We start from the raw sequence: 27141 nt of genomic DNA on the forward strand, positions 1-27141 counted from the left end.
CCTTAATAGCATTAAATATCAAGTCAGTCTTCAGATTTCCTTGATCATATCTCTCTTTAATTTTTTTATATTTAGTTTACTTGAATCTGGTTCCAGACTGGGTTTACACGTTTGATGGATTTATCTCTTTCTTTTGTCTTTTTTTTTTTTTTTTTTTGAGGAAGATTAGCCCTGAGCTAACTACTGCCAGTCCTCATCTTTTTGCTGAGGAAGGCTGGCTCTGAGCTAACATCCATGCCCACCTTCCTCTACTTTATATGTGGGACACCTACCACAGCACGGCATGCCATGCAGTGCCATGTCCGCACCCAGGATCCGAACTGGCAAACCGTGGGCCGTGGAGAAGCGGAACGTGTGAACTTAACCACTGCGCCACTGGGCCGGCCCCTGATAGATTTATCTCTTAAGCCTCTTTTAATCTATAGATCCCTCTCTTTTTTTTCTTGCAGGTTTTTTTTATGTTGTTTTTATTGTTGTTTGTAAATAGAGTCATTTGTCATGCAGAAGTTCTCATAGTCCAGATTTTGCTTATTGTCTCCTTGTGGTATTATTTAACATGTTCATATATCCCCTGTATTTTCTGTAACCTGGTCTTTAAATCAGATTCCAGTTTTGTTTTATTTCACCAGAATACTTCAGAGGTGAGTTGTGTGCATCAGTAGGCAGTGTCTGTCTCTCTTTTGTAATGTTAAGATTAATCTCTGTGGTTTAGGGACTGTCAGTCTGATCCATCCATTTTATGGTTCCCAATGGTTTTTCTTCTAGGTTTTATCAACCCATTAGTAATCATTGTCTAGATCCATTACTCAGTGGGGTTGCAAAGGTACTATTTTAATTCTAACATTTCTTCTTCATTTGTTAGCTGACATTCTTCTTTAAAAAACACTCTGACAACAATTAGGTTATCCTGAGGTAAATTTCATATGGGAAGGGTAGGACTAATGCTTGATTCTTTTTTTTATTCACCAGTTTTCAGACTAATCAGTTGCTTCCCTAATATTTTCCAAAGGGAACTAATGAACTCTCTCTTTTTTGAAAAGATAATTATGAATTCATGGATTTAACATATTTTATGTCTTTGAATCATTGTAGTTGTTTTTAATTTTCAAATTGTCCCATCTTGGGTAGCAGGACTTCTTCAGTTTGGATCCTCATGCATTTCGAAAGGACTGGACTGTAGGAGTCTTTGATAGCCTCCTTGCCTTCTGGTACAACACCTTTTGTATTAGGCTCAGTCTCTTTATTTCATGCTCCAGAACTGGAATCAGCCATTTCTTCATCAAGCCCTGATTACTCTTAATGGGAAATGATATTTAGAGACCACAGTCTAGATGCTATGGGTGCCTGTTGCTATTGGGTTGCTCCTTGTTTTAAATTCTTTTCAAGTGGATGGGTTCAGGATTTCCCTTTTTTTTACAAGAGAAAATATGTCATGGTTCTTACTGATTTTTCTAATTCAAATTTGTGATAATAGAATTGCTAGTAGGGGCCGGCCCCATGGCTGAGTGGTTAAGTTTGCGCACTCCGCTTTGGCCGCCCAGGGTTTCACCAATTCAGATCCTGGGTGCGGACATGGCACCGCTCGTCAAACCATGCTGAAGCAGCATTCCACATGCCACAACTAGAGGGACCCACAACTAAAAATATACAACTATGTACTGGGGGGCTTTGGGGAGAATAAGGAAAAATAAAATCTTTAAAAAAAAAAAAAGAATTGCTAGTAAATTCTTTGACTTTATATTTTCATCTCTTTGCTCTTATGCACTCGTTGATATAAGTAGATGAAATGATATGATTGGGATTTACATGAAAATAATCCAGTATGTGTGTGTGGGAAGGGAAAGGGGGTGTGTGTTGGGGTTTGGGGATGACAGATGAAACAAGATTGGTCATGAAGTGATAATTGTTAATTCTGGGTGATGGATAGGTATATGAGGGCTTATTATATTATTTTCTCTCCTTTTAAGTATGTTTCAAATTTTAAATAATAAAAGTCCATTTGCATTTTTATTGGGATCATGTTAAATTTATAGAATTATTTAGAGAGAAATGAATATGGTTTTTCATTCAGTAGTAGTCATTCCATATCACTGTGTATAAAGATCCTTCATTTTTTTTAGTGGCTGCACTGTTCAGTCAATGAGGTGACTGTACCATAATTTATTTAGCCGTTCACTTATTGATGGGCATATAGATTGTTTTCAGTTTTTCTCTGTAACAAATAATGACCATTTGTAGTATATACACTGAAGTATAATTTGGTGGGTGAAACCTGCATGTATTTACCATGTTAATTAATAACTCTTTTCCCCATACTCTTGCCAGCCTTGTATTTATCATCTCAGGTTTTGTTAGTTGATACCTTAGGTTTACATTTTAAAAGATTTAAAATTTTGGGGCCGGCCTGGTGACGTACTGGTTAAGTTCGTGCACTCCGCTTCGGTGGCCCAGGGTTTGCAGGTTTGGATCCCAGGCGTGGACCTACACACCACTCATCAATCTGTGCTATGGCGGAGTCCCACAAACAAAGTAGAGGAGGATTGGCACAGATGTTAGCTCAGGGCCACTCTTTGACACACACACACAAAAAAGATTTAAAAATCATTATTAATATCATAAACCCAAGTTTTATTTCCTTTCAAAAGCTTTTATGATGGTGGAAGTTGTTTACAAATAAACTTCCAGGACTTGGTGTATTTTTGGCAATGAAAATACTGATTTTTGAGAAAAAATTATTGGAATGCTAATAAAAGTTATTAGTTACTCTCATAGGATTATAAAACTTCTTGCTTTATATTATCACTTATTTTACATTTGTTGAGGATGTAGAGAACAATAAATTCCCCTAATGTTAGCAAATAATAATAAAGATAACTGCCAATTTATGCTGTGGGAAAACTGCATTTTTAAAGAAGTGTGAAGAATGAAAGGCTCCTGATTTTCTTAGAATTTTTCAATTCTGAGATTACTTGAGTACATTTAATATTTTATTTTAAATGGTAGTTAAGTGATTTAAGAATTTATTACTTTTTCAAAAGTGAATTAACTGTCTTTAGTTGAGGTGATGGTGTTAGTGGCATTATCACAACCATACACTACAAAATTTTGGGAATAGAGAGATTGAGGTTTTTAAATTTCCTTGTGATATGGCAGTCAGGAGTCAGTTTCCGTTCTTTGGGAGGTAGAACTGCAGTGTTGTAGCCCTGCTGTTATCAGGTCACTGGCTTGTTACCTAGGCAACAAGGAACCTTCTGGATGGAGCAGCACCATGAAGTGGAAAAAGAACCCTGTGGAGTCAGACAGACTTTGATTTGAAAAACAATTTTACCTTAACAGATGAAATTTATTTAAATCCTCTGAGCCTCAGTTTCCTCATCTATAAAACAAGAATTAACTTCTGTTTTAGGGTGCTGTGAGGATTAAATGCAGTCCTGAATGTAATACATCTGGCACAGGCTGCATACGTTCATTGCTTTTATCTACTGCTATAAGTAACTGAGTGTTTGTTTCATATCATTTTTGTTCATAATAACAATAATTAGCATTTATTGAGTACCTATTGTGTGCCAGGCATTATTCTAAATACTTCATGTGAATCTTGTTTAATCCTCACAAAACACTCTGAGATAGGTATTTTGGCCCCATTTTGTAAGGAAACTGTGACACAGAAAAGTTAAGTGGTCTTTTGGGAATATGTGTTAGACAGTAATGAGAAATTACCGCTCTGGGTATATATATTTTATATCTTTTTAAATAAGACTATATTTTGTTATGACATCAGAGACAAAGGGAAACATGATGACTCAGAAACAATATGTTCAAAAACTTTGGTTATTCTTAAATTTGTCTGAAACATTCATGCGTTAATTTAAGAGAATCTCTTGAGTGAGAGGATCATGATTTGGGTAAAGTCTTTGCTGTTTCAGTTAAAACATTTTTTAATGGTAAATGAATAATTGCCCTTAAAATCTTCTAATTTTTGTATAAATGAATAATTCCTCTTAAAACATAGTTTTAATACCATACTTAAAAGTGTTTATTTGGTTTCCACAGGGTCGAAATCTGGCAGATCTACGCCGCAGCCAGTCCCGGGGCACATTCACCATTAGCACTACTCTTCGATTGGGTAGACAGATTCTGGAGTCTATTGAGAGCATCCATTCTGTGGGATTCTTGCACCGAGATATCAAACCGGTAGGAGGCCTTTTCTAGCTGGAGCACAGAATGAGTTTGCTTGGTACTCTTAATCTTATGATGAGACACACAAATTACAAATGTAGCTTTCTATATTTGCTTTCTATATTAAATACAAGGTAATATTTTATTGAAGCAAAATGTAACTGGAAGCAAAATGTAACTGCTTCTTAATTTTAAAAAACTGATAATTACAAACTATAATTTATATTCAAGAGCTTTTCTTGTACAATGAAAATGATGCTACAGCCAGATTATAAATGATTAATGCTTGACTATTATTATTATCTGTGTTAACATTGCTAATTACTTAGCCTTACACCTAAATTGATAGTTATTCTTTGGATTTCTTTTTCCGATATTGGGTAGAGTGTATACATATGTTGCTTTTAGATGTTGGCGTTGTGTTCTTTGAACTGTTTCTCAAGCGACAAATTGTACTTATAAGAAACCACCAATTGCGAAGACCTTATTTTTTCTCCAGAGTGCTGCAGTGGCAATATATAGTATTTTTTTTCCTATTCTGTTTTTCTTAGAAATTGTCATTCCATAACTATGAAATATACTTTTATTTTTTCCTTCTCAGTTTTTTTATTGCTCTTGGGGGAAATGACCCATTTCTGGTATACTGTATTTACTATAAATTTATATGTGGTTGGTGCAGTTGAAAATGACACCCATATGTTGCTACATGATTTCTGAAATTAGTTTGCATGAAAATGCCAACGAGAATTAACACAGTAAAGTCAGACTTAGTGTAATATAGATATCTCCTGCTCCTATTTCTATACCAAACAAAATGTCGTTATTTGAAAACCATGGTGATTGTAGAGTTTCCATTTTCATCAGAAAGCTTCCCCAAGTAGAACAGTATTTTAAAATAAAAGCTAACAGTTCTGCAAGTTTGGCTTTTTGCCTTTCTAAATTCCCTTGCTTGCACACTCATCTTTGCAAGTTTATGATCATTTAATGTTACATTTATTTTTTATTAAGGGAAGAACGCAAATGTATTTTCCTTAAGTCTGTTTTGGAATGTTTCCTTAAATTGTATTTTAATTTTTACACTTCGTGAAATTCAGCTTTATGATGCTTATAGGAGATTCATTTAAATTTCTGAGCTATGTGTTCGATTTTGCTCATTCCTAGTTCCTCCCATTTTAAAAAGCAGGGATTGGATTTTCATTTAATTTAACAGTAGAACTTCAAGGAAATTAGAATTCTGATTCCAGTTTAGTCAGTGTTGTGTTGTATGTAACTTTATATAGTCACTTAAATTCTTTGTTGGTCAAAGTTCACTTGATCCTAGACATTAACAGAACCCACAATGAAATTATATATAAATACCCAGTAAACATCATTGACGGGAATATTGTATTTGGGACATGTGTGTTGTATAGAGTTTAAATAGAAGAATTAAAATATAGCAGAGATAAGATGTAAGGACCAAGTAGTATAAAGAATATGTATATTTTCATATTTTCCTTCTTTATTTTTCTAGTCGAATTTCGCCATGGGTCGCTTTCCTAGTACATGCAGGAAGTGTTACATGCTTGATTTTGGCTTGGCTCGACAATTTACCAATTCCTGTGGTGACGTCAGACCAGTAAGATTTTTCATATTATTGTTAAATATTTGAGAGTTAACCTATTATTTGTAGTATCATTCTTTTTAAAGAAATGCTAATTATGTATCAGAATGGATGTTATCCAAGAAGTAGCATATAGATTTTTATGATTAAATTATAGAATGGAGTTAGTTAATTTTATTGTTAAAAGTTGTTGCATTAAAAAAAGGTACATTAGGGGCCGGCCCCATGGCTGAGCAGTTAAGTTTGTGTGCTCTTGTGTGTGGTTTTAACAGGAAAAGATTTCAAAGTAGCCATTATAAGTATGTTCACAGAACTAAAGGAAAGATTGATTTAAAAAGTAAGGAAAGTATGATGACAACATCACATCAAATAGAGATTATCAATAAACAGAATTTTTTTAAAAGAACCAAATGGAAATTCTGGATATGAAAAGTATAAGAATGGCAATAGAATAACTGTAGGATGTAGAAAGAGCCACAGACTGCAAAAAAAAACCCTGATTCTAAAGGGCTAATGTGTATTCTTATTACAAGACCATTCTAAATCTGCATCTAATGTACCCTTTTTTTTTTTTTTTTTTTTTGGTGAGGAAGATAGGCCCTGAACTAACATCTATTGCCAATCTTCCTCTTTTTTTTCCCCCTCCCCGAAGCCACAGTACATAGTTGTATATCCTAGTTGTAAGTAATTCTAGTTCTTCTATGTAGGGTGCCTCCACAGCATGGCTTGCTGAGCAGTGTGTAGGTCCATCCCCAGGATCCAAACTGGCCCATAGTCTAGGCTTTATCTTCATTGGATCCACAAATCTCCTCCCCATTCCTTTTATCACAACCTTGCCTGATTTTTAGAAGGGTCTTAGGTTTTAAACTTCAATGTTACAGACGAAATAAGTTTCTTTGGGAAGAGGTTAGGAGGTTTCTTTTTTACGGCCTCCTTCTGCCCACATGTGAAATCTGAGTCAGGGCTCTGGAGTTGGCCGTGAGGACTGGCAGGCTGCTCTGAGTGACATCCTCGCTTTAGGAGCTGTGCTCTCAGGTTGAGATGGGGCAGTAGCCTGAAGTCTCTTGGCTAGCATCTCCTGGGGCGGAACCACTGCCTCCTGAGCCGGGAGAAGGACTATTGAGGCCCCAGAGATTCTCAGCACACCACGCCCAAGGTAGAGCCTCCATTCCGAGGTGGAGGCTGGGTGCTAGAAAAAGGAGCTTCCTCTCCGCTCTCACTTGTCCAGCACTCAGCTTCCTCAGCAACAGGCCTATGGGAGATGAGAAATGCTGACATCCTGCTCCTGCAGGAAGAAAGCCCTGTGCTAGGAACTGGGGAGGGAGGGAGGGAGCCCTGTGTTCTTGGCGACGTCAGTCTGGAGTTGGAGCCACCTTACTGATCTAGAAGGGGTGGAGCGGGGAGCAGCTTTGGTTTTGGTTCAGATACCTTAGACTCTGGCTTTTCTTATTGAATTTTCATAGGTTTTCTTTTCTTTTTTGTTTTTTGAGGAAGATTAGCCCTGAGCTAACTGCTGCCATTCCTCGTCTTTTTTCTGAGGAAGCCTGGCCCTGAGCTCACATCTGTGCCCATCTTCCTCTACTTTATACATGGGACGCCTACCACAGCATGGCGTACCAAATGGTGCCATGTCCACACCTGGGATCCGAACTGGCAAACCCCGGGCCGCCGAAGCGAAACGTGTGCACTTAACCACTGTGCCACTGGGCCAACCCCTCATAGGTTTTCTTGAATAAATGTTTCTTCATTTGTTGTTTGCCCTAAGGACCATTTCCAGAGGCTTTAGCTGCTTTTTTAAGATAATTTCACCAGCTTTACTGGGGAGTGGGGGTCGGTGGAGCTCCTCATGTTCTCATACCAGCAGTTGATCTCCCACTACAGTTCTTCTAATGTCTAACTTTACCTTTAGTTTTGTTTTAATTTGGTCTGATTGTTATTTTCATTTCTAGCAGATTAGTCGCATAGAAGTTGAAACACTGGTTTTGAATGAGCTAACCATATAATAGTAGTTGTATACATCAATGTAAATTATATTAAAACATTGGCACATGAGAATTTAAGCTCCTAGAAATTATGAGGGAATCTTTTTGGTTCTAATTAAGTTCTTGCATTAATAGGTAATGAAGCAGGTGATGAATTTAGGTTCTGTGTAGCTTATTAGATTTGAATACATTTCTGGAATCCCATTTCTACTCCAAGTAACTTTCTTTTTCTTTTTTTAGTTTTTATAAATATTACCAGGTTATTGTTTATTCACCCATAAAACAGATATTTAATGAGCACATATTAAGTGTGAGGCATGGATCTACGTGCTGGGACTACAGCAGTGAACAAGCAGACCAAAACAAGGCTCTTATGGAAGTTTTCTTTTAGTAGAGAAGACAAATAATACACAAGTAAAGACATAATTTTAGATAGTGATAAATACGGCAAAGAAACACAAAGCAGGGTATTGACATCTAGAGATGGGCAGTGAGGACAGGAGACTGTTCTAGAGCTATTAGTTAGAAAAGACTGCTCTGAGGAGCTATTGAGTTGAGAGTGGAATGAACTGTGAGAGCAAGCCATGTGAATATCCGGAAGGAGTGTTCCAGGCAAAGGGAACAGCAAGTGCAAAGGCTCTGAGGCTGAGTAAGTGTGGTGTGTTCACAGAAAAGCAGGGAGGCTACTGAGGCTATAGCATAGCATGCGTTGCTTAGCATAGTACATGGACAAGTGGAGAAAGATGAGGGTTAAGACGTTAGTAGGCCCCCGACTGGGTATGATTTTGCAAAGAGATGGATTTTATTCTAACTGTGATAGCATGCCTTTGGAAAATTTTGAGCAAGGTTCTTGCATAATCTGTTACATGGTCTGTCAATAAGATAACTGTGTAGAGTTATATACTGAAGTAGATTATGTTTAAAACACAACCACACGAGAATTTAAGTGCCTAGAAATTGTGGGGAGACTATCTTTGATTTTATCAGTGGTTCCTGTGCTAATTGGTAGCCAGGCAGAAAAAGAACTTAGCTTCTATGTAGTTTATTGGATTTGAATGTCTTCTGGAATCCCATCTCTATTCTAAATAACAGTTTTTCAATTTTTAGAACATTTTTGTTTTTAAAAAAATCACTGTGGCTGTGAAGAAGAGACTACTGAGAGCAAGAGTAGAATCAGAAAGACAAGTGAGAAGGCTAATGCCATGGTCCAGTGTTCCTTGATGGTGGCTGGTGGTACATTGAAGTGGCATTAGGGTGGTACAATGAAAGTGATGAGAAGTGGTCATATTTAGGATATATTTTAAAGATAGATTTAATAACACTTACTACTCCATTTGATATTAGAATGTGAAGGGAAAGAAAGAGTCAAGAATGACTTCTAAAATTTTGTCCTGAATGAATGGTATTAACCATGATGGGGAAGAAGGATGAAGAGCGAATTTGATGAGGGAAAATCACGAGTTGTATTTTCTAGAAGTTAAGTTTGAGATGCCTCTTAGATTCCAATTGGAAATAACAAGAAGGTGATTTGATACAGTAATCTGTAGCATAAGGAGGAATCAGGGATGGAGATAATACAAATTTAAGAATTATTTGCTCCCACTGTTTGAAAATAAATGATAATTTAAAAAAATGGAACTAGATTAGATAAGCTAGATAAGAAAAGAGGTTCTGAATCTGAGCCGCTGGGGCACTTTAGCAGTTCAGTGGTGGATAGAGAACTATGAGCTAGCCAAGAAGAGTGAGGAGGAGGATCAGCCTGTGAGGTAGGAGGAAAATCAGGGGATTGTGGTATCTTGGGAGCCAAGTGAAGAAAGTGCTTCAAGTATGTGGGGTGATTATCACCTGCATCAGATGCTACTGATAGGTCAAGTAAGGTAGGAACTGAGAACTGACCGTCTGGATTTGGCAAGATGGAAGCTTTTGGCGACTTTTATAGGAGAGGTTTTGTACAGCAATGAAAACCTAATTGGAGTGGGTTAAAGAGATTATTGGGGAGAGGAAGTGGAGAAAGGGAGTATAGGCAACTCTGTATATATATGGAGGAGTTTATTTGGTTCTAAAGAGGAATGATAAAGCAGGGAAGTAGTTGAAAGGGAAGTGAAATCTTTCCTTCCTTCCCTAATTTTTTTTTAAATGGCAGTTATTATAGCATGCTTTTGTACTGATGGTGATGCTCAGGAGACGTGAAAAAAATTGATGATGTAGAACAGAGCAGGAACAATTATAGGAGCCAAGTTCTTGCATAGCACACTGGCACAAATGGTGAGGTTAGCCCAGTGTATAAGAGCAGGAACACTTCTTCCATTGTTAACTGAGAAAAGTTACACTGCAACTTTCATTGTAAGCGAGGATAAGTGGACACAGATTCAGGTAGGCATTTACATTTGGTAGTGGGAAATTGAAGTTCTCTCATGGCTTTTATTTTCTCAGTGAAGAAAGAGGCACAGCCTTTTGCTGAGAGGACAGAATGGTGTTGGAGGATGAGGAGAGAGGAAGACTTGTGAAATAGTTATCATGGAGAGGGAGAAAGTAAACGGACTATGAAAATAGATTGCTGGGCTGTACTGAAAGCTCATTTGAGTATTATGGTAATTTAAGGTGACACTGTCAGGACTATTGTGTATTTTTCTCAAGATACCTTTAACTGCTTGTTTAGGGGTGCAGTTTAGTCCGGGAATTGGGTTTAACCTGGCTTGGGGTCACGTTAGCACTATGGAAGAGAGAGGGAAGGGAATTGAGAGAATATTCTTGTGGTTGAATATGGCCCAGGCTATGTAAGAGGTGAACTTTCCCTTTATTTATGTGTTAATAGCTAGTTCCTGTTAGGGTTTTTATGCCAGTAGGATTTCATAGTTTTCCTTAAATCGCAAATAAAATTGATTTTGTACTTTTTGGGTCATGATTATGATTGAAAACATTTACTTATATGTTCCACTACTATAAAGTCAAAAGTTGCCTTGGTAGATTTGTTTCCTATAGTACAATTTTGCTTAATTTATTTATTGCTTTTAAGAAACTTGAATTGAATTACTTCGATTATGTAGGTATGCCATCATGTTATCTGCAATAACCAATATTTTGATTTTTTTGTCTTGCTATATATATTCCAGAAGTGTATAGAAAACACATATAAAAATTTCAAAGAAGAGTATTAAAACACCCATGACCTCCATCTAGGTTAAGAAATAGCTAATTACCACCTTAGAAGCGTGCCGTAGGTCCTTTCCTGATTGCATCCCTTCTCCTTCCTCGAGCAACGCTGTCCGATGGAACTTAACTGCAGACGGAAATATTCTGCATCTGCACCATCTACTATGGTAGCCACTAGCCACATGTGGCTATTGAGCACTTGCGTTGTGGCCAGAGCAAGTGAGGAACTGAATTTTCAATTTCATTTAGTTTTAGGTTGCTATTATATTGGTCATTGCAGCCCTAGATATAGTGTCCGTTCTAAATTTTGCATTAACCAGTCCTTTGCTTTGCTTTCCTCTCTCTTCTGTAGACCTGAGGGTACTTATTTTGGAGTATGGAGTAGATTCCATTGTAAAATTATTGTAAAATAGTACAGTTATCATGTACCCTTCCCCTAGCTTCTCCCAGTGATAACATCTTACATAATCATAGTACATTGTCAAAACTAGGAAATTGATATGGGTATACTATTAACTCAAGTACAGACCTGAGTGAGATTTCACTATTTTTTACTGCACTTTTTCTTGGGGGCAAAGGTGGTATATGAAATTTTATCACATGTATAGATTTGTATAACCAACACCATAATCAGGATACAAAACTATTCCATCACCACAGAGACACTCCCTTAAAACATAAATGTATGTTTATTTACCAAACTTATGGTATAGGACCATCAGTCAGAATGCATTACAAAGGGAACGATGGACAGTATCTGTTACACTAACGAGTTGTTTATGTGGTTGGTTTTGAGAGCTTCTGCTGTTTATCACCTTTAAGATGTATTAGTTACATTAAATAGGGATGTAAGATACAAAGAAGTCCTGAACTATATATATTTACAATACTTCGATCCATACAGTTTCAGAATTGAACGTCTGTTTACTTAATGATTTGAATCTGCATGTTCATTTTTTTTCTTCCTGGTTTAAAGCATGCCCCAGTTTCCTTAGCCCTCAGCTGGCATCTCACATTGGCCCTTTGTATCTAAGCTCTTGGAATGCCATGTTTTCTCCTGCCGCTTCCTTCTTAACCATTCAACTGAAACTTCCAGTGCCTAGGGCTATAGTGACCTACTTAAGAAAAATTTTAGAAGTCTTTTTCTCTGTTACCATTCCAGAATTTCAGCTATTTTCTTATTTCCCTTGGAGGTCTTATTACATAGTTCTGCATGCTTTTTTCCCCCCCGATCCCCTCCTTTTGGTTAGCAATAGGTCAGGGCTCATGCCTGTAATCCTTCCCTTCTCTTTCTAGATTTATTCTCCTAGGAGCTCATTCTGTCTCTAACATTCATCTCCTTCGCGTTCACACTGCTTCTATCCTTGTACTAGTCTCATGATTTCTCATTGCATTATTAGTTTCCTCGCTGGCGTCCCTACCTTCTCTTTCCAGTCTGTCCTTTATACTTCTAGCAGAGGAAACATCCCAAGCACTTCCTCAGTCATGTCACTTCCCTGCTTAAAAATTTTTGATGAATTCCATTTGCCTGTACATTATAAACCAAACAACTTAATATGACATTCAAGGCCATCCTTAGTCTGATTCCAACCTACTTTTCCATTATTTTCTGTCACCATTTGCTTCAACCCTACCAAACTCTTTCCCCTAACTCTTATAGTACTTTCCTCCCTTTTTGCATTGTTCACTGTGTTTTTTTAACTTAAAATGCATTTCCTTTTTCCTATTGTAATTCTGTTAGTCCTTCAAGGCTCAATTTATTTTTTTCTTTTTCCTTTTCACTCAAATATCAAAGGTGTTTATTTTAACAAAACATGCTCTTAGGTTGTTAACCACTCTCACTTTTTACTTTGTTTTTCTTAAAAGATGTTTTTAAGTATAATTTTTGAAAAGATATTATATTCATATGGTACAAAAATAAAAGAATAGTTCATCAAAATTAAAGACTTCTGCTCTTTGAAAGACACTGTTAAGCAAATGAAAAAGACAAGTCACAGAGTGGGAAAAAATATTTGCAAAACATACATCTGACAAAGGACTCATATCCAGAATCTATAAACAACTCTCAGAACTCAATAATAAAAAAATAAACCAATAAAAATGAGCAAAAGATTTAAATAGACATTTCCTTAAAGAAGAGATACTATAGATGGCAAATAATTACATTAACAAATGCTGAACATCTTTAGTTATCAGGGAAGTGAAAATTAAAACCACAGTGAGATATAACTACATGGCAATTAGAATGGTTAAACCTAAAGAAACAGACAGTTCTAAGTGCTAGTGAGGGCCAGAAATCAGAGGTTGCCAGAGACTGGGAATAGAGGGGAAATAACTGACTACAAAGGGCCAGTAAGGGAACTCTTGAAGTGACAGAAATATTCTATATCTTGATTGCAGTGTTAGTTACATGACTGTATATCTTTATCAAAACTCATAGTGGCCAGCCCAGTGGCGCAGAAGTTAAGTTCACATGTTCTGCTTCGGCCGCCCGGGGTTCACCAATTTGGATCCCGGGTTCGGACATGGCACTGCTTATCAAGCCATGCTGTGCTAGGTGTCCCACATATAAAGTAGAGGAAGATGGGCATGGATGTGAGCTCAGGGCCAGTCTTCCTCAGCAAAAAGAGGAGGATTGGCGGCGGATGTTAGCTCAGGGCTAATCTTCCTCAAAAAAAACCTCTTGTAGAACTGTGTATACTTAAAGTGTGAATTTTACTGTATGTAGATTGTACCTCAATAAACCTGACTTGAAAAAAATTAAAAGATAAACAGTGAAACAAATCTCCATTTCACCCATGCTGTTCCAAATCTGTTCATTTCCTATACTGCCCTCATCCCTCCCTTCACTTTAGGTAGCAGTGTTGTTATTTGTTCCTTAATGTATTCTTCCAGAATTTTTTTAATGCATATGTAATAAGTACAAATGTATATTCTCATTTTTCCCTTTTTGATTCAAAAGGTATCGTGGTATACATTCTGCACTTTTCTTTTTTTCGTTTAACAATGTGTCCAGGAGATCTGTGTCAGGATGTAGAGCTGCTTCATTCTTTTTTGCAGCTGCAAAGTGTATTCCATTATATGGATGAACTGTAATTTATTTAATCAGTCCCCTGTTGATGAACATTTGGGTGCTTCCAGTCTTTTGCTATCACAAACAGTAAGGTAGTGAATGAATTCATACATCCATTATTTTTGTACATACTGCAAGTATATCTGTAAGATAAACTTACAGAAGTGAAATTGTTGGGTCAAAAAGAATATATGCGTTTGTGATTTTGATAGATATTGCCAAGTTGCCATCAATGGGGAAGTTTCAAGAGATCACCTGTTTCAAGGCCCAGTTAAATGTTGCCTTATTCTTAAGACTTTTCCTCCTTCCATAGGTCTTTTCCTTCTTCCCGCCCACCAAATGGAACTGATCCTTACCACTCCTAGGCTTTCATAGCTCATCGTACATTGCTAATGATATTCATTATAATCTGCTTTGAATTAGAATTATTTGTATTTCTAGCTGTTTCCCCAGTTGGGTTAAGTGGTCTTTTCTGCTTCATGGAAGGTGGCTGAATTCTCTTGATCTGGTGTTTCTTTGATGAGTCACATCCAGTATTCTCAGCAGCTTGTCTCTTTACCTCTGTCTCAACCTTTCCATGGCACAAGTAAGGTCAGAGCCAGGCCAGGGGAACTCTTGACTGGAAGAAGTCTCTTGGGCTTGTCTTGGCTAGAATCCATCAGGGGGAAGTCTAGGTGCCCAGTTAACCATGCACTAGGCTGCAGAGTGTGATAATAGCTCTGGAGATTGTCATCCTGTCACTTACTGGAATGCAAATAACTGGGCAAAATTACATGCTATAAAAACATTTTTGAGTCGTTGAAGGCTCTTGTCAGGTAATAAAAATACCACCTCTGAACTGTTATTTAGTGAAAAGTGTTGATAGTAGCCTGTCTTATATCCTCTTACCTGTTTTTCTTCTTGAAAGAGAAATCTCCGACTTCAGAGTTCCATCAACCAAACTGGGAATATTAGATATTCCTGTTAGTCATGATGTCTTAGGAAAATATTGAGATCTACTATGATTGTCAATGAATAGTAGCTAAGAAAATAAAGGGGATTTAAATAGATTGCAGAAACTTTTGATTTCTGAGACTTGTCATTAAATGCAAAGAATATTTTAAAAATAGTTAAATCTGGGGCCAGCCCCATGGCCAAGTGGTTAAGTTTTGCGCGCTCTGCTTCAGTGGCCCAGGGTTTCACTGGTTCGGATCCTGAGCGTGGACATGGCACCGCTCATCAGGCCCTGCTGAGGCAGTGTCCCACATGGGACAGCCAGGGGCACTCACAACTAGAATATACAACTATGTACTGGGGGGCTTTGGGGAGAAGAAGAAGGAAGAGAAAAAGAAAGAAGAAGATTGGCAACAGTTGTTAGCTCAGGTGCCAACTTTAAAAAAAAGTTAATTTTTTTTTTTAAAGATTTTATTTTTTTCCTTTTTCTCCCCAAAGCCCCCGGGTATATAGTTGTATATTTTAGTTGTGGGTCCTTCTAGTTGTGGCCTGTGGGATGCCACCTCAGCATGGCCTGATGAGCGGTGCTGTGTCTGCACCTGGGATTCAAACCGGCGAAACCCTGGGCCACCGAAGTGGAGCGCGTGACCCCAACAACTCGGCCATGGGGCCGGCCCCCAAAAAGTTAAATCTTAAAACAAAAAGAAAAAGGAGTAATTAAAGGGTAAGAAAGAATTTCATGAAAGAAGAAATACAATAGACAACTAACTTGAAAAGATTACAAAAATGAGCAAACAGAGGAAGAACACAGAATGTTTATCTTATGCTATGGCATATGACCAAAATGATTCTGGTAACTAAAGATTTTTAAAATAACATTTATTATAGTCTTTTTGTGACTACAAAAGTAGTACATGTTAATTGAGGATAATTTGAAATTATTGAAAAAGACAAAAAGATCTATTAGTGAAAATTATTGGTTGTGATTGTTTTCAAGTTTGTCAGTTTTCATATTGAGCTATAGTGCCATCCCTGAATCTTTAGAGTACTGACTTGATCCTTGTAAGCAATAGAATGGAAACAGTGTATGATTTCAAGTCAAAAGACCTTGGTTGATACCTGGTTTTATCACCTACTAATTCTGTGTCCTCAGACAAGTTTACTTACCTCTTAAAACCTGTTTCTCTGTCTAAAATGAGCAAAATGAAGACCCTACCATCAGAGTTTATATTCCAATGAAAGAAAACAGGCAATAAACAAATAGGTAAAAATATAAATAAAATTAATTTTAGGTAGTGAAAAGTGTTATGAGAAAAAAATAAAGCAAAGTAAAAATAGAGTGGCATTGCAGGGGCAGGTAGTATTTTAGATTAGAATGATTAAGGAATATTTCTCTGAGGAGGTGGCATTTGAGCAGAGGGCTTAATGTAGAGTAGAAGAGCTAGCCATTGTAGGCAGGCAAGGAGATGGCATTCCCGCTGGAGAGAATAGCACGTGCAAAGTTTTTAGCTTGAAACAAAATTGGTTGTAGGAGAAACCACAGGTAACTTCATTTTGGAATGAGGCCAGTGGCAGATTATGGAAGGTCTTGTAGGCCAGTTAAGAAGAGTTTGGACTTTATTCTAAGTTGAGCTCTCTGAGAATTGAGATCATGTATTATTCATGTTTGGATTTATTCCTAATACCTGGCACATAAGTACCCAATAACTTGAATTTATGAATATATAAGTTGCGTATCTAGGGAGAGATACAGGTTGCCACCATCTTTGAATTGAGTTTGAATGAAATAGCCAAGACATAAAGAGGTTGACATCTTAGATTACTTAGAGATTCCTCATGGTCTTAATATACTTATTTGCAACCAGAGCCTGAATATTAATGTATGTACTATGATGCTTGGTGTGGTTCTGGGTATATGAAAGCATTTAATGTTTTCTAATGTACAGAGTTTGTCATAAATGCCGTTTTAAAATGCAGGTAGAAAAAAATGGGACTCATTGATAACTAAAATGTTATTAGTGCTTTTTTAACATATGACTTATTAGAGATATTCTGTCTTTAATTTTCTGTAATTTCACAGTGAAAAGTTAGACATTTAAATAGTGTTTTATTGTGATAGTAATGCACATGTTTCTCCCATCTACTTCATGGGCTCAAGTGTGCTGAATCTTTGGTATTTGAAGCTTATTTATAATTCTTTGCTTGGTTTTGTTGTAGCCTCGAGCTGTGGCAGGCTTTCGAGGGACAGTTCGCTATGCATCAATCAATGCTCATCGGAACAGGGTAAGTATCTGCGCCAGAGTCATATCTGTACAAGCATGCTGATGGCTTGAATTGGATTGACTTCTTTACAGTAGAGTACACAGGTGTGGAAAGTGCTTGGGAGCAGAGGGAACGGGGTTAGTAATACTAATACACGGCTAGATGTGTAGTGGATAATAGATGTGTGCAGCTGCGTAGAAATTAAAGTTGGATTTGCCAGAAAAGCTAATAGGTAAATGTCTTGTGTCCTTATTTAGGTATAACTATTAATGAATTTAATATAGAATTTTAAAGAAATAAAACCTCTGTGTTCTATCTCAAGGAGTTATTTGGGAATATAATACTATTAATACCTAATGAAATAGTAGGGGTCATAATTTTATCTATAATATGCGTCTAATCTGTGATATCCCCTTTCCACCAAATCTTTTGTTTGCATGAAGATCTTAAATGCAGACAACTTTTAAATTTTCATTTTAGTAATTACACCTTTCCTGTTGAGTTAAATTTTTAAAATTTCTCTTTCTCTCTTTTTTCACTTTGGTCCTTTTGTTCTTCTCTGATTTTTTTTCTCATCCTAAACCTTAATTATGTGTAGGAAAGGTAGGTATTTTATGGATTCTCAATCCTTGAAAACTTGTTTGGATGGAGTTGAGAAATGTACAGGTGATTCCTTGATAAAATAAAGAGAAATCTTTTCTTGATCTTTTATTACCTTGTTGTTCTGTGAAGCCAGAATTCCTTTAATGAAAATTTGACCAGTGCTAAATATAATAGAAAGAGTATGCTGTGGTCTTATATGCTATGCTACACTTAATTTGGTTTCTTACGGTGTGATTATAAATTGAAAATAAGAAAAATGTTTTTATCAGTGTGTAGCACTCTGCCAAGCGTTTTAACTCATTTGGTTTGATTCAGTGTTACTTTATTTTATGGAAGTACTAGGCTTTCTAATTAATTCTATTAGAGAACTATGTCAACATTGGAATCTTTGAAATAAGACATTCTTTTTGAGATAAGCATAAACATTTTCAGAGATCATAATATCTCCCTAAGCATTTCCAAAATAGCTACTAGAAAGAGATTATATATTTTTATTTTTTTAAATTTGAAGAGTAGAGATTTCTTCTGTAAGCCTCTTCAGCATAGAGTGCTCTAACCATTACTCTGTTAACCTGCTTATTATTTGTTATTCATCTTACTTTGGCAGAGGAATTTGATAGTGTATAGCAGTGGTTCTTACCCTTTTCTGCTCCCAGCACACTTGAGGAGTAGAATGCTTTACCCAGTAATACAGCTTCACAACAATTGTCAGTTTATGTGGTAATACAGGAGTGCAACTAGTGGAACCTTCAGAGGTGCTTGTCTAATTTAAAAAGATTTCCCAGAGGCCAGCCCTGGTGGCCTAGTGGTTAAGTTTAGCGTGTTCTGCTTTGGCAGCCCAGGTTTGGTTCCCAGGCTAGGACCTACACCACTCATCTGTCCATGGCCATGCTGTCGTGGTGGCTAGCTCAGGGTAAATCTTCCTCAGCAAAAAAAGAAAAAAAATTGTTCATTTGGGCCAGCCCCCATGGCCTAGTGGTTAAGTTCGGCATGCTCCACTTCAGTGGTCCAGGTTCAGTTCCTGGGCGCAGACCTACACCACTCATCAGTGGCCATGCTGTGGTGGTGGCTCACATATTAAAAAAAAAAAAAAAAAAAAAAGGAAGACTGGCAACAAATGTTAGCTCAGGGCAAATCTTCCTCAGCAAAAAGAAAAATTAAAAAAATTTCCCAGATAATTCTAATATACTTCTTTCTTCCATACTTTGTGATCCTGATTTGATAATGTCTAAACACAGTACACTCCATTTCTGTTTTTTTGGTACCTTAATCTTAAACTTTTCATGTGACTAATTCCCAAACAGTACTAGGACTTTTTGAAACTCTTGAACTCTGTTCACTTTGTCTTGTTGTCTTACATTTTAATCTTTTGTTAATATTTGTTTTATCTCAATACTTGAAGAAATTGTTTTCCTTTCTTCTGGTTCTGTGGTTGCTCTTGAGAAGATCTTTGTCCATTTAATTGTAGTTACTTTATATTTAATTCGTCCTTTTTCTCTGACTACTTTTGATGCCTTCTCTTTGTCTTTAGTGTCCAGCAGATACGTTCAAGTATGCCTAGGGGTGGATTTCTTTATATGTATTATGTTTGGGATTTGCTGTGCTTCCAAAATCTGAATGTTCACATCTTTCATTGATTCTTCATTTCATTACTTCTTTAAATATTGCCTCTTTCCCTTTATCTGTATACCTTTTTTTTTCATATCTCCAAAGTGATGTGTGTTAGACCTTATGGTACTAAAGATAGCCCTCTGAGGGCCCTGGCTATATGCTGCGGGTGGGGGAAGTATCTTAGTTACACCTCCTGTCTTGTGTAGGCTCAATGCTTTTATACCTGTCCCTTTCCTAATTGATAAAACCATGGTTGATAAAACCTGTGACAGATGCCCCCAGAACAGTCAAAACCAAAGCTTCAGTATCAGCTTGCTTCTTATTTCCAGCTTGCTTTTAGGATTCCCTTTACTTTTTTTTTCAAAAGATTTTATTTTTTTCCTTCCCAAAGCCCCCCGGTACATAGTTGTATATTCTTCGTTGTGGGTCCTTCTAGTTGTGGCATGTGGGACGCTGCCTCAGCATGGTTTGATGAGCAGTGTCATGTCCGCGCCCAGGATTCGAACCAACGAAACACTGGGCTGCCTGCAGCAGAGTGCGTGAACTTAACCACTCAGCCACGGGGCCAGCCCCCCTTTACTTTTTTTTGATTGTGGTAAAAAACGCATAACTTGGGGCGGGCCCGTGGCGCAGCGGTTAAGTGCACACGTTCTACTTCTCAGCGGCCCTGGGTTCGCCAGTTCAGATCCTGGGTGCGGACATTGCACCGCTTGGCAAAAGCCATGTTGTGGTAGGCGTCCCACATATAAAGCAGAGGAAGATGAGCATGGATGTTAGCTCAGGGCCAGTCTTCCTCAGCAAAAAGAGGAGGATTGGCAGTAGTTAGCTCCAGGCTAATCTTCCTCCAAAAAACAAAACAAAACAAAACAAACACTTAACATTAAATTTACCATCTTGACTTTTTTTTTCCCCTGAGGAAGATTAGCCCTGAACTAGCTGCTGCCAGTCCTCCTCTTTTTGCTGAGGAAGACTGGCCCTGAGCTAACATCCATGCCCATCCTCCTCTACTTTATACGTGGGACTCCTGCCACAGCATGGCTTGCTGAGCAGTGCCATGTCTGCACCCAGGATTCAAACCGGCGAACCCCGGGCCGCCAAAGTGGAATGTGCACACTTAGCTGCGCCACCAGGCCAGTCCTTGACCATTTTTAAGTGTAAAATTCAACAGTTTTAAGTATATTCACATTATTGTGTAACAGACTTCCAGAACTTTTCCATTTTGCGTCACTGAAACTCTATACCCACTAAACGCTAATTCTTCCTCCAATCCTTGGCAGCCGCCTTCTCTTACTACTTAATGAGCTCATTTATTAATTAATGGACTATTAATTGTATTATTTCCAGCATTTCTGGTTTTGGGGTGTTCTTTGTATAAAATATTTTTCAGTATATTATTATTATATTTCAGTATATATTATTCAGAATATATGCCATGTAGATAGCTATATAACTATATGTAGATGTATAGATATATTTACCAGATAATTTTATGGGAAATGCATTCAAGTTTTTAGGCCTTAGACAATGTAATATACTCACAAGAAGTGATATGTAATGTGACTGAATTCTGTTTTGCTTATGAAGGAAATGGGAAGACATGATGACCTTTGGTCCTTATTCTACATGTTGGTGGAATTTGTGGTTGGTCAGCTGCCTTGGAGAAAAATAAAGGATAAGGTATTTTGGAAATGAAAGTGTGAGTTGTGGTAGGGGAAGGAATAAAAATTTCTCCTGGGTAGTCCTTTTTTGTTGAGAGTATACTTATGCATAAGAATTAAAATTTACAAGCAATTTCCCTATATTCCAATATTTATATTTTTCTATGAGCTATTATTAGAAATCTAATTAATAGTATGACTTTTTCTGTGTACACAGAGAATAGATACTAATTTAAGTACAGTCATCACTGCTGGTTTGATTTCTAGCTCGCTCTCTTAGCTTTTATTTTCACTAGTTCTTTTTCTTTTTTATAAGTCAATTAATCTTTAATTTTTAATTATCACATTGTGTTGTTTGATTTGAATATTGTAAACACATATGTTAATAAAGAAAAGGAGCCCAGATTTAAAAGTGACTCTTGTTTTGGGGGAACTTAAGTTCACTGGTGCAGAAGTCTGACTTATCCTTTTGGTTCTGCGTTACAGTTTTTTCCTCCCCTTTAAAACAGTGTGTCTTAAGCTATTAGTAAGAGTTCAGTTCTTGCTTCATACTTAATTGCTCAGTATCTCATTCCCTTGTACATACCCTTGAGATGTTAACTGAGAGGCTCTTAATGTGTAGCTGCCAAGAGAAATTGACTGGTTCCTTAATTCTCTTTACTTCCCAGGAGCAAGTGGGCTCCATTAAGGAGAGGTATGACCACAGGCTTATGTTGAAACATCTCCCTCCAGAATTCAGCATGTTTCTGGATCACATCTCTTCTTTGGATTATTTTACAAAACCAGACTACCAGGTAATTACCTTTGTGAGTTCTGTGGGTTAATTCTTCTCTCTCGTTTAGTCTGTTTTCACTCATTGAATCTTTGAGGGTATTGTGAATGAATATGGGAGGCCCTTAGAATAATGCTATTTTAATACATCCTGAGAAATACGGTGAAATTAATTGATGATGACAGTGTCTCTCTGTGTGTGTTTCCTCCCTTCTGGATGAACGTACTTCATTAGAATTTCAGGTTTGTTCATCACGTAACAGATTTTACTGTTCCTGCTGTGATTCATGGTGTATAGAACTGCTGATAGTTCCAATTATGTAAATCCTATAGCTAATTTGTTGACCAGAAGGAAAAGTCCAGCTAGGTAGTGTGTCTGTGGAGGGATTAAGGGCTGCATATCATATGTTAATATGCTATGGGACATCAGGCACTGAAGATTATTGGCTCCATTCTGTCTGTGGTCAGTGAATCATTTCCTTAGAGCATCAGTTAAGGAGGCCTTGTATCGGTTCACTAGGTTTACCACAAATTGCATCCCTAAGCCCAACCAGCTGTATTTCAGCAGATTCTGTTGCTCTCAGGGAGAACTTGGTCAGAGTTTAATGCAAAATAATCACTACCACTGAAAACATAAATGAAGCTGCACGTAGATTAATAATAATAATATGTTAGTGTATCATTTTTATCTACAAAGCACAACGCATAGACTTTACTGCCTATTAATGGAAGTTTTACGTTCTTAAGTGTTATCAGTGTTTCCCAGTCAAAAGACAAGACTGTCTGTACAACAGGAACTTATTTGCATTTAATTACCATTTCTGTGTGAAATTGCAACTTTTATATACGATGTAAACAGGAAATAAAGCAGAGGGGCAACATAAAACTGTGGGTCCTTAGAGACCTGAAGTGGGCAAGCTGCTGCTTTTCTGTGTGGTTATTTGTGTTGAACTGTATAGAGTGTCTAACAAATGGAGAAAGCGCATTGTGTACAAGTCACTTTGAAACATGTTCTTATTTTTACATTTTATGTGTCTTTTCTGAAATGCAGAGAAGTTCACATTACTTGCAATAAAATAATAAAATTATACCTTTACGACTAGATTCAGGAGGAGCTAGAAAATGTCCCAACTTTTTCATCTTGGGTGCTAATAATTTGCTTACTGACAAAGTTTGCATGAGAAGATAAAAGTTTAGCACAGCAAAAAAATTTTGATCACATTCTCCACTTAGTTATGTCTCCAATCTAAAGAAGACTGTCATAGTCACTGTTAAAGTTTGAAACTTAGACCAATTTAAATTCACAAATTATTGTTCTCAAGTTTTTCGTTTGGACATTCTCTTAAGGGCTTTTCTGTGTTTCTGTTACCTAATAACAAAACAAAGTATAGTAATTTTCCTATTTTTGGAAGACAGAAAGCAGACATAACATTTTCTTGTTTAACAGATTCTGTAAATAATCTGGTTCTTTCTTGCTCTCTCATCTTTCGTAAGCAGTGAGTGGGAGCAGAGTGCAGGTGGACGGGAGAAGGATAATTGGGAAAAAGATGTTAGTGTAAGTGACTGGTGTGTTCTGATGTCTAGTATCAGCATGACGTCAGCTTCCAAAAAGGTCTGAGCTTTGCAGTTTCTGTGTCTTGCTTCCCTCACAGAGCCCTGCTGTGGTCTTCATTTTGAGAAAAATTACTGTACTTGGAATCTGAATGCTCTTGTGAACTAATACTGTCCCTATGGTTAATTTTACAGTTTGGAATTTGTTCCTGAATTTGATTTAATTACTGTTCTTTCAAAATTTTAAATTCCTTATTGGACAACCAGTGTAGTTAAAAACAACAATAGGCCTCCTCCAGCAACAAGCAAAAAACATACCAGTATTTAGCATTCCCTAGCTACATCTAGAGGTCAAATAACAATAAAGCTTCAACTTTGTATATTCTGAGCCAAGACCAAAGTGACTGTATTTTCTAATCAAAGTGTTAAATGATCCTGTTTTAACAAAGCAACTTTCACTTCAAATGTCTGTGTTTTGTAAATCTTTAAAAATCTGTTTCTTGCCACAGAACATTATTATCTTAACAAATTGCATATGGCCAACACCTCATCCAGGAGCCTGCTTCTGCCCACTCTGACAACAGGTGTAGATGTAGAGGGAAGAGCTGTTTTGCTCTTTACCAGGAATCTTTTATGCATGTTTCAACTGGAATAAAGGCTGACACGTGCTTTTGGGAAATGTTATGATGTTTTTGGGAAATTACAGTCAAGTTTATCAGTATTTCACATTTATGTATAAGTCTGTTCCCAGCTGGGTTTTAAATCCTGGAGGTACAACCATGTCTTATTTTTTTATCCCACACTATCCTGGTACTGTGCCTGGCACCTAAATTTTCAGCAAATGTTAGGAAAATTGAATTGAATTATCTAATATTCTCCTACTCAGGAAATGTAAGAAAAAATCAGCTCATATGTACATAAATACTATTTTCTATCAAACTAAAGGTGAAGGTATCAGGATTATGGCCAAGATTAAAGCAGCTATCTTATTATAAATATTGTTTTTATTATTAGATTCTGAAAGAGGATAGCAACTCTGAGATAAAAATGTGCTGGACCATGAATCTTCTCAGGTGATAAAATTGCATAGATCTACACACACACACACACACAAGTACATGTAAAACTGCTGAAATTTAATGAGCTCTGTGGATTGTACTAATGTGATTTTCCTGGTTTTGGTATTGTGCTCTAGTTATTTAAGATATTACCATTGGGGCAAATTGGATGAATGGGACCTCACTGTACTCTTTTTGCAATTTCCTATAAATCTTTAATTATTTCAAATTAAAAGTTAAAAAAAAAGTACTTGGCCAACATTTTCAGAAATGTAAATAGTGATAACAACATTCAATCCTGTTGGGGCCACCTTATAATTTAAATAAATCCTTTTAAAGCATTTTGAGAAGGGAAAATATTTCTGAGGGGTACCTAAGAAAATCTTACCAGCCTTGAATTCAGCCACTGGACTCCACCTATAGGTGACACTGTTACTAGTTAGTGGGAAACTAAGATAACAGCATCAAATTAGATAAAGAAGAGCCCTTGGTGCCTTTACACATTATTGTCACAAAAATGATACATAGCATTGTCACAGTAATACCTGGTATTATTATCCCTGTCTTACAGAGACGTAGTTTAGACATGTTACCTGGGAAAACTAGTGGTGCTAGAAGTGGTATCTGAACCCATTTCTGACTCCTTCGGAAAGGCCCAACCTCTCTCCAGTTTACCATCCTGCCTGCCTTGGAGAGGTGGCCACAAACACAGCAGGCACTGTAAGGTAAATCTGAACATGACTGGTTAATAAAAAGGCAGTGAAAGAACTAAAAAGGTATATGAAGAACTATCGGAAATTATTGTCAGTAATTAATAGGATCACATGATCCTGACATAAGAACAAATGTTCAGATTATGTTAAGCATTGTTTAGCAAGTTGAGAAGACTAATGAAACCCATAAATTTACACACAGTTGGTGAGCCTGAAACTAAAACATGTGTATCACTAGTTCATACACTGCCACAGCATACTGCTCACATCGGAGGATGTGATAGAGAGGGAATCCAGAGCCAGCCAAGCTTCATTAATCTTGTTAATATACTTTCCAGGTTTAGTAATGGGGCTGTTTAAATCAAGATTGCGTCAGAATGCAGCAAGCAGGCTTGCCTCTTGCATTGGGAGACTTAGAGCCATTTTAGGATCCCCTGACTCTGATAACATCCGGGTTAAATTTTTCAGAGGCCATGGATGAGCTGCTTGTGAAGCAAACAAGTAAGAGGTTGAGCTAGAAAATAACAAGGGGAAGCTCCCTTAAAACAGCAGGTCAGGGGAAGGTCTCTCCCTAAAGCTGCCATTTAAGCCAAGCCCTCAAAATGGGAGTGTACTGTCCACGTGAAGAGACAAATAAGAGGAAGAATGTTATAAGCAAAAGGAAGAACATGTTCACAGGCTCTGATGTGAGAAAGAAATGGAAAGAAGACAAGTGGCCCGAACATAGTAAATGAGAGGAGAGAGTGGTTTGAGATAGGATTGGAAAGAAAGGCAGAGACCAGATGATGCAGGGCCTGGTAGGCTTTGTTAAGGAGTTTGGATTTTATTCAAAGTACAACAGGAAGCCTTGGAAGTCTAATAAACAGGAGCAGGGCAATCCAATTTGTGTTTTAAGAGGATTACTTTTGCTGTTGTGTGCATCCAAATGAAGCAGAGGAAAATTAGAGACTACTTAGGAAGGTATTGAGATAGGCTAAGCTATGCCTTGGAAAGAAAGAAATATAAAAACATCAGTGTCTTAACACCACAAAGGTTTATTTTTTGATCATGTAACAGTATAGTTAAGTTGGGCGGCTCTCCTAGGCAACTTTCAAGTGGTGACTTGAAGAGCTGAACTCTACCCATATTTTGACATTGCTGTCATTAATACATGGCCTTTGCAGTCATCAGGAAGGGGAAGAGCAAGTGCGGATGATTGCTTAGGGATTTTATGACAAGGCTCGCAAATTATCTAAACACTTTGGCATATACCCCTGTGGCCAGAACTCTTTCACATTGGCCCAATTCTAACTGCAAGGGAGGCTGAAAGATAGAGACTTCCCTTGGGGGAAGGAGGCAGGAAACAAAGATCGTCTTGACTTGGATATAACCAGTGGAGATGGAGAGAAGTGGATGAAATCTTGCTCTACCCTCTTTTAATTATCTCCTTTCGTTCCCCGTTGTACTTATGTGATTTGGCTATGTTGGACCCCTCAGTGCAGTCAAATGGGACCACCAACCCTTCTCCCAGTGTGCCCTGCCTGGAATGCCTGTGTTTCATAACACTGCTTGTCTTGTGAAATTGAAGCCCAACTCACATGGCAGCTTCTCCACAGTCTCCTCTGATTCCTTCTAGTCAGTAGTGATTTTTTCTAAGCTCGTGTAGCAGTACTTTGTTTTTGTCTCTTTACTAGATAAATTTCTTTAGAGCCAGGCCCTTGCACATTTATCCCACTTTGCTCAAGAAATTAGCACAATGATAGACTTTTAAGAAAAATTTGCCAAATTGAATTGTCTGCTTAATCTAATTATTACTTCTGTTGATTGCAAACTCTAAAGACAAGAATGTGTTTTGTTTGCCTCTGCATTCCTTACCCCCAGGACAGTAGACGTTCAGTGTATGTCTGAAGCAATGAATGGGTATTTGATATAACTATAGAACACGACAGAGTCACACAACGTCCATGTTTACTTGACTCACTTAAATTCAGCTGTACATGCAGGAGACGGAA

The 27141-nt window shown here is 37.3% G+C and overlaps 1 protein-coding gene across 12 annotated transcripts in view; it reads left to right on the forward strand.

Annotated features, from left to right (window-relative positions):
- Positions 1-27141, forward strand: part of TTBK2 (tau tubulin kinase 2) — a 142513-nt gene that overhangs the window by 71808 nt on the left and 43564 nt on the right. For all 12 annotated transcript variants that reach the window (XM_023619152.2, XM_070238425.1, XM_070238459.1 and 9 more), the window contains 5 exons: positions 4054-4194; positions 5693-5797; positions 17141-17206; positions 20984-21076; positions 21726-21851. In XM_023619152.2, the coding sequence (XP_023474920.1) occupies positions 4054-4194; positions 5693-5797; positions 17141-17206; positions 20984-21076; positions 21726-21851 (531 nt within the window). The remainder of the gene's footprint in view (positions 1-4053; positions 4195-5692; positions 5798-17140; positions 17207-20983; positions 21077-21725; positions 21852-27141) is intronic.

The sequence above is a fragment of the Equus caballus genome, chromosome 1 (assembly GCF_041296265.1).
Source record: "Equus caballus isolate H_3958 breed thoroughbred chromosome 1, TB-T2T, whole genome shotgun sequence".
NCBI lineage: Eukaryota > Metazoa > Chordata > Mammalia > Perissodactyla > Equidae > Equus > Equus caballus.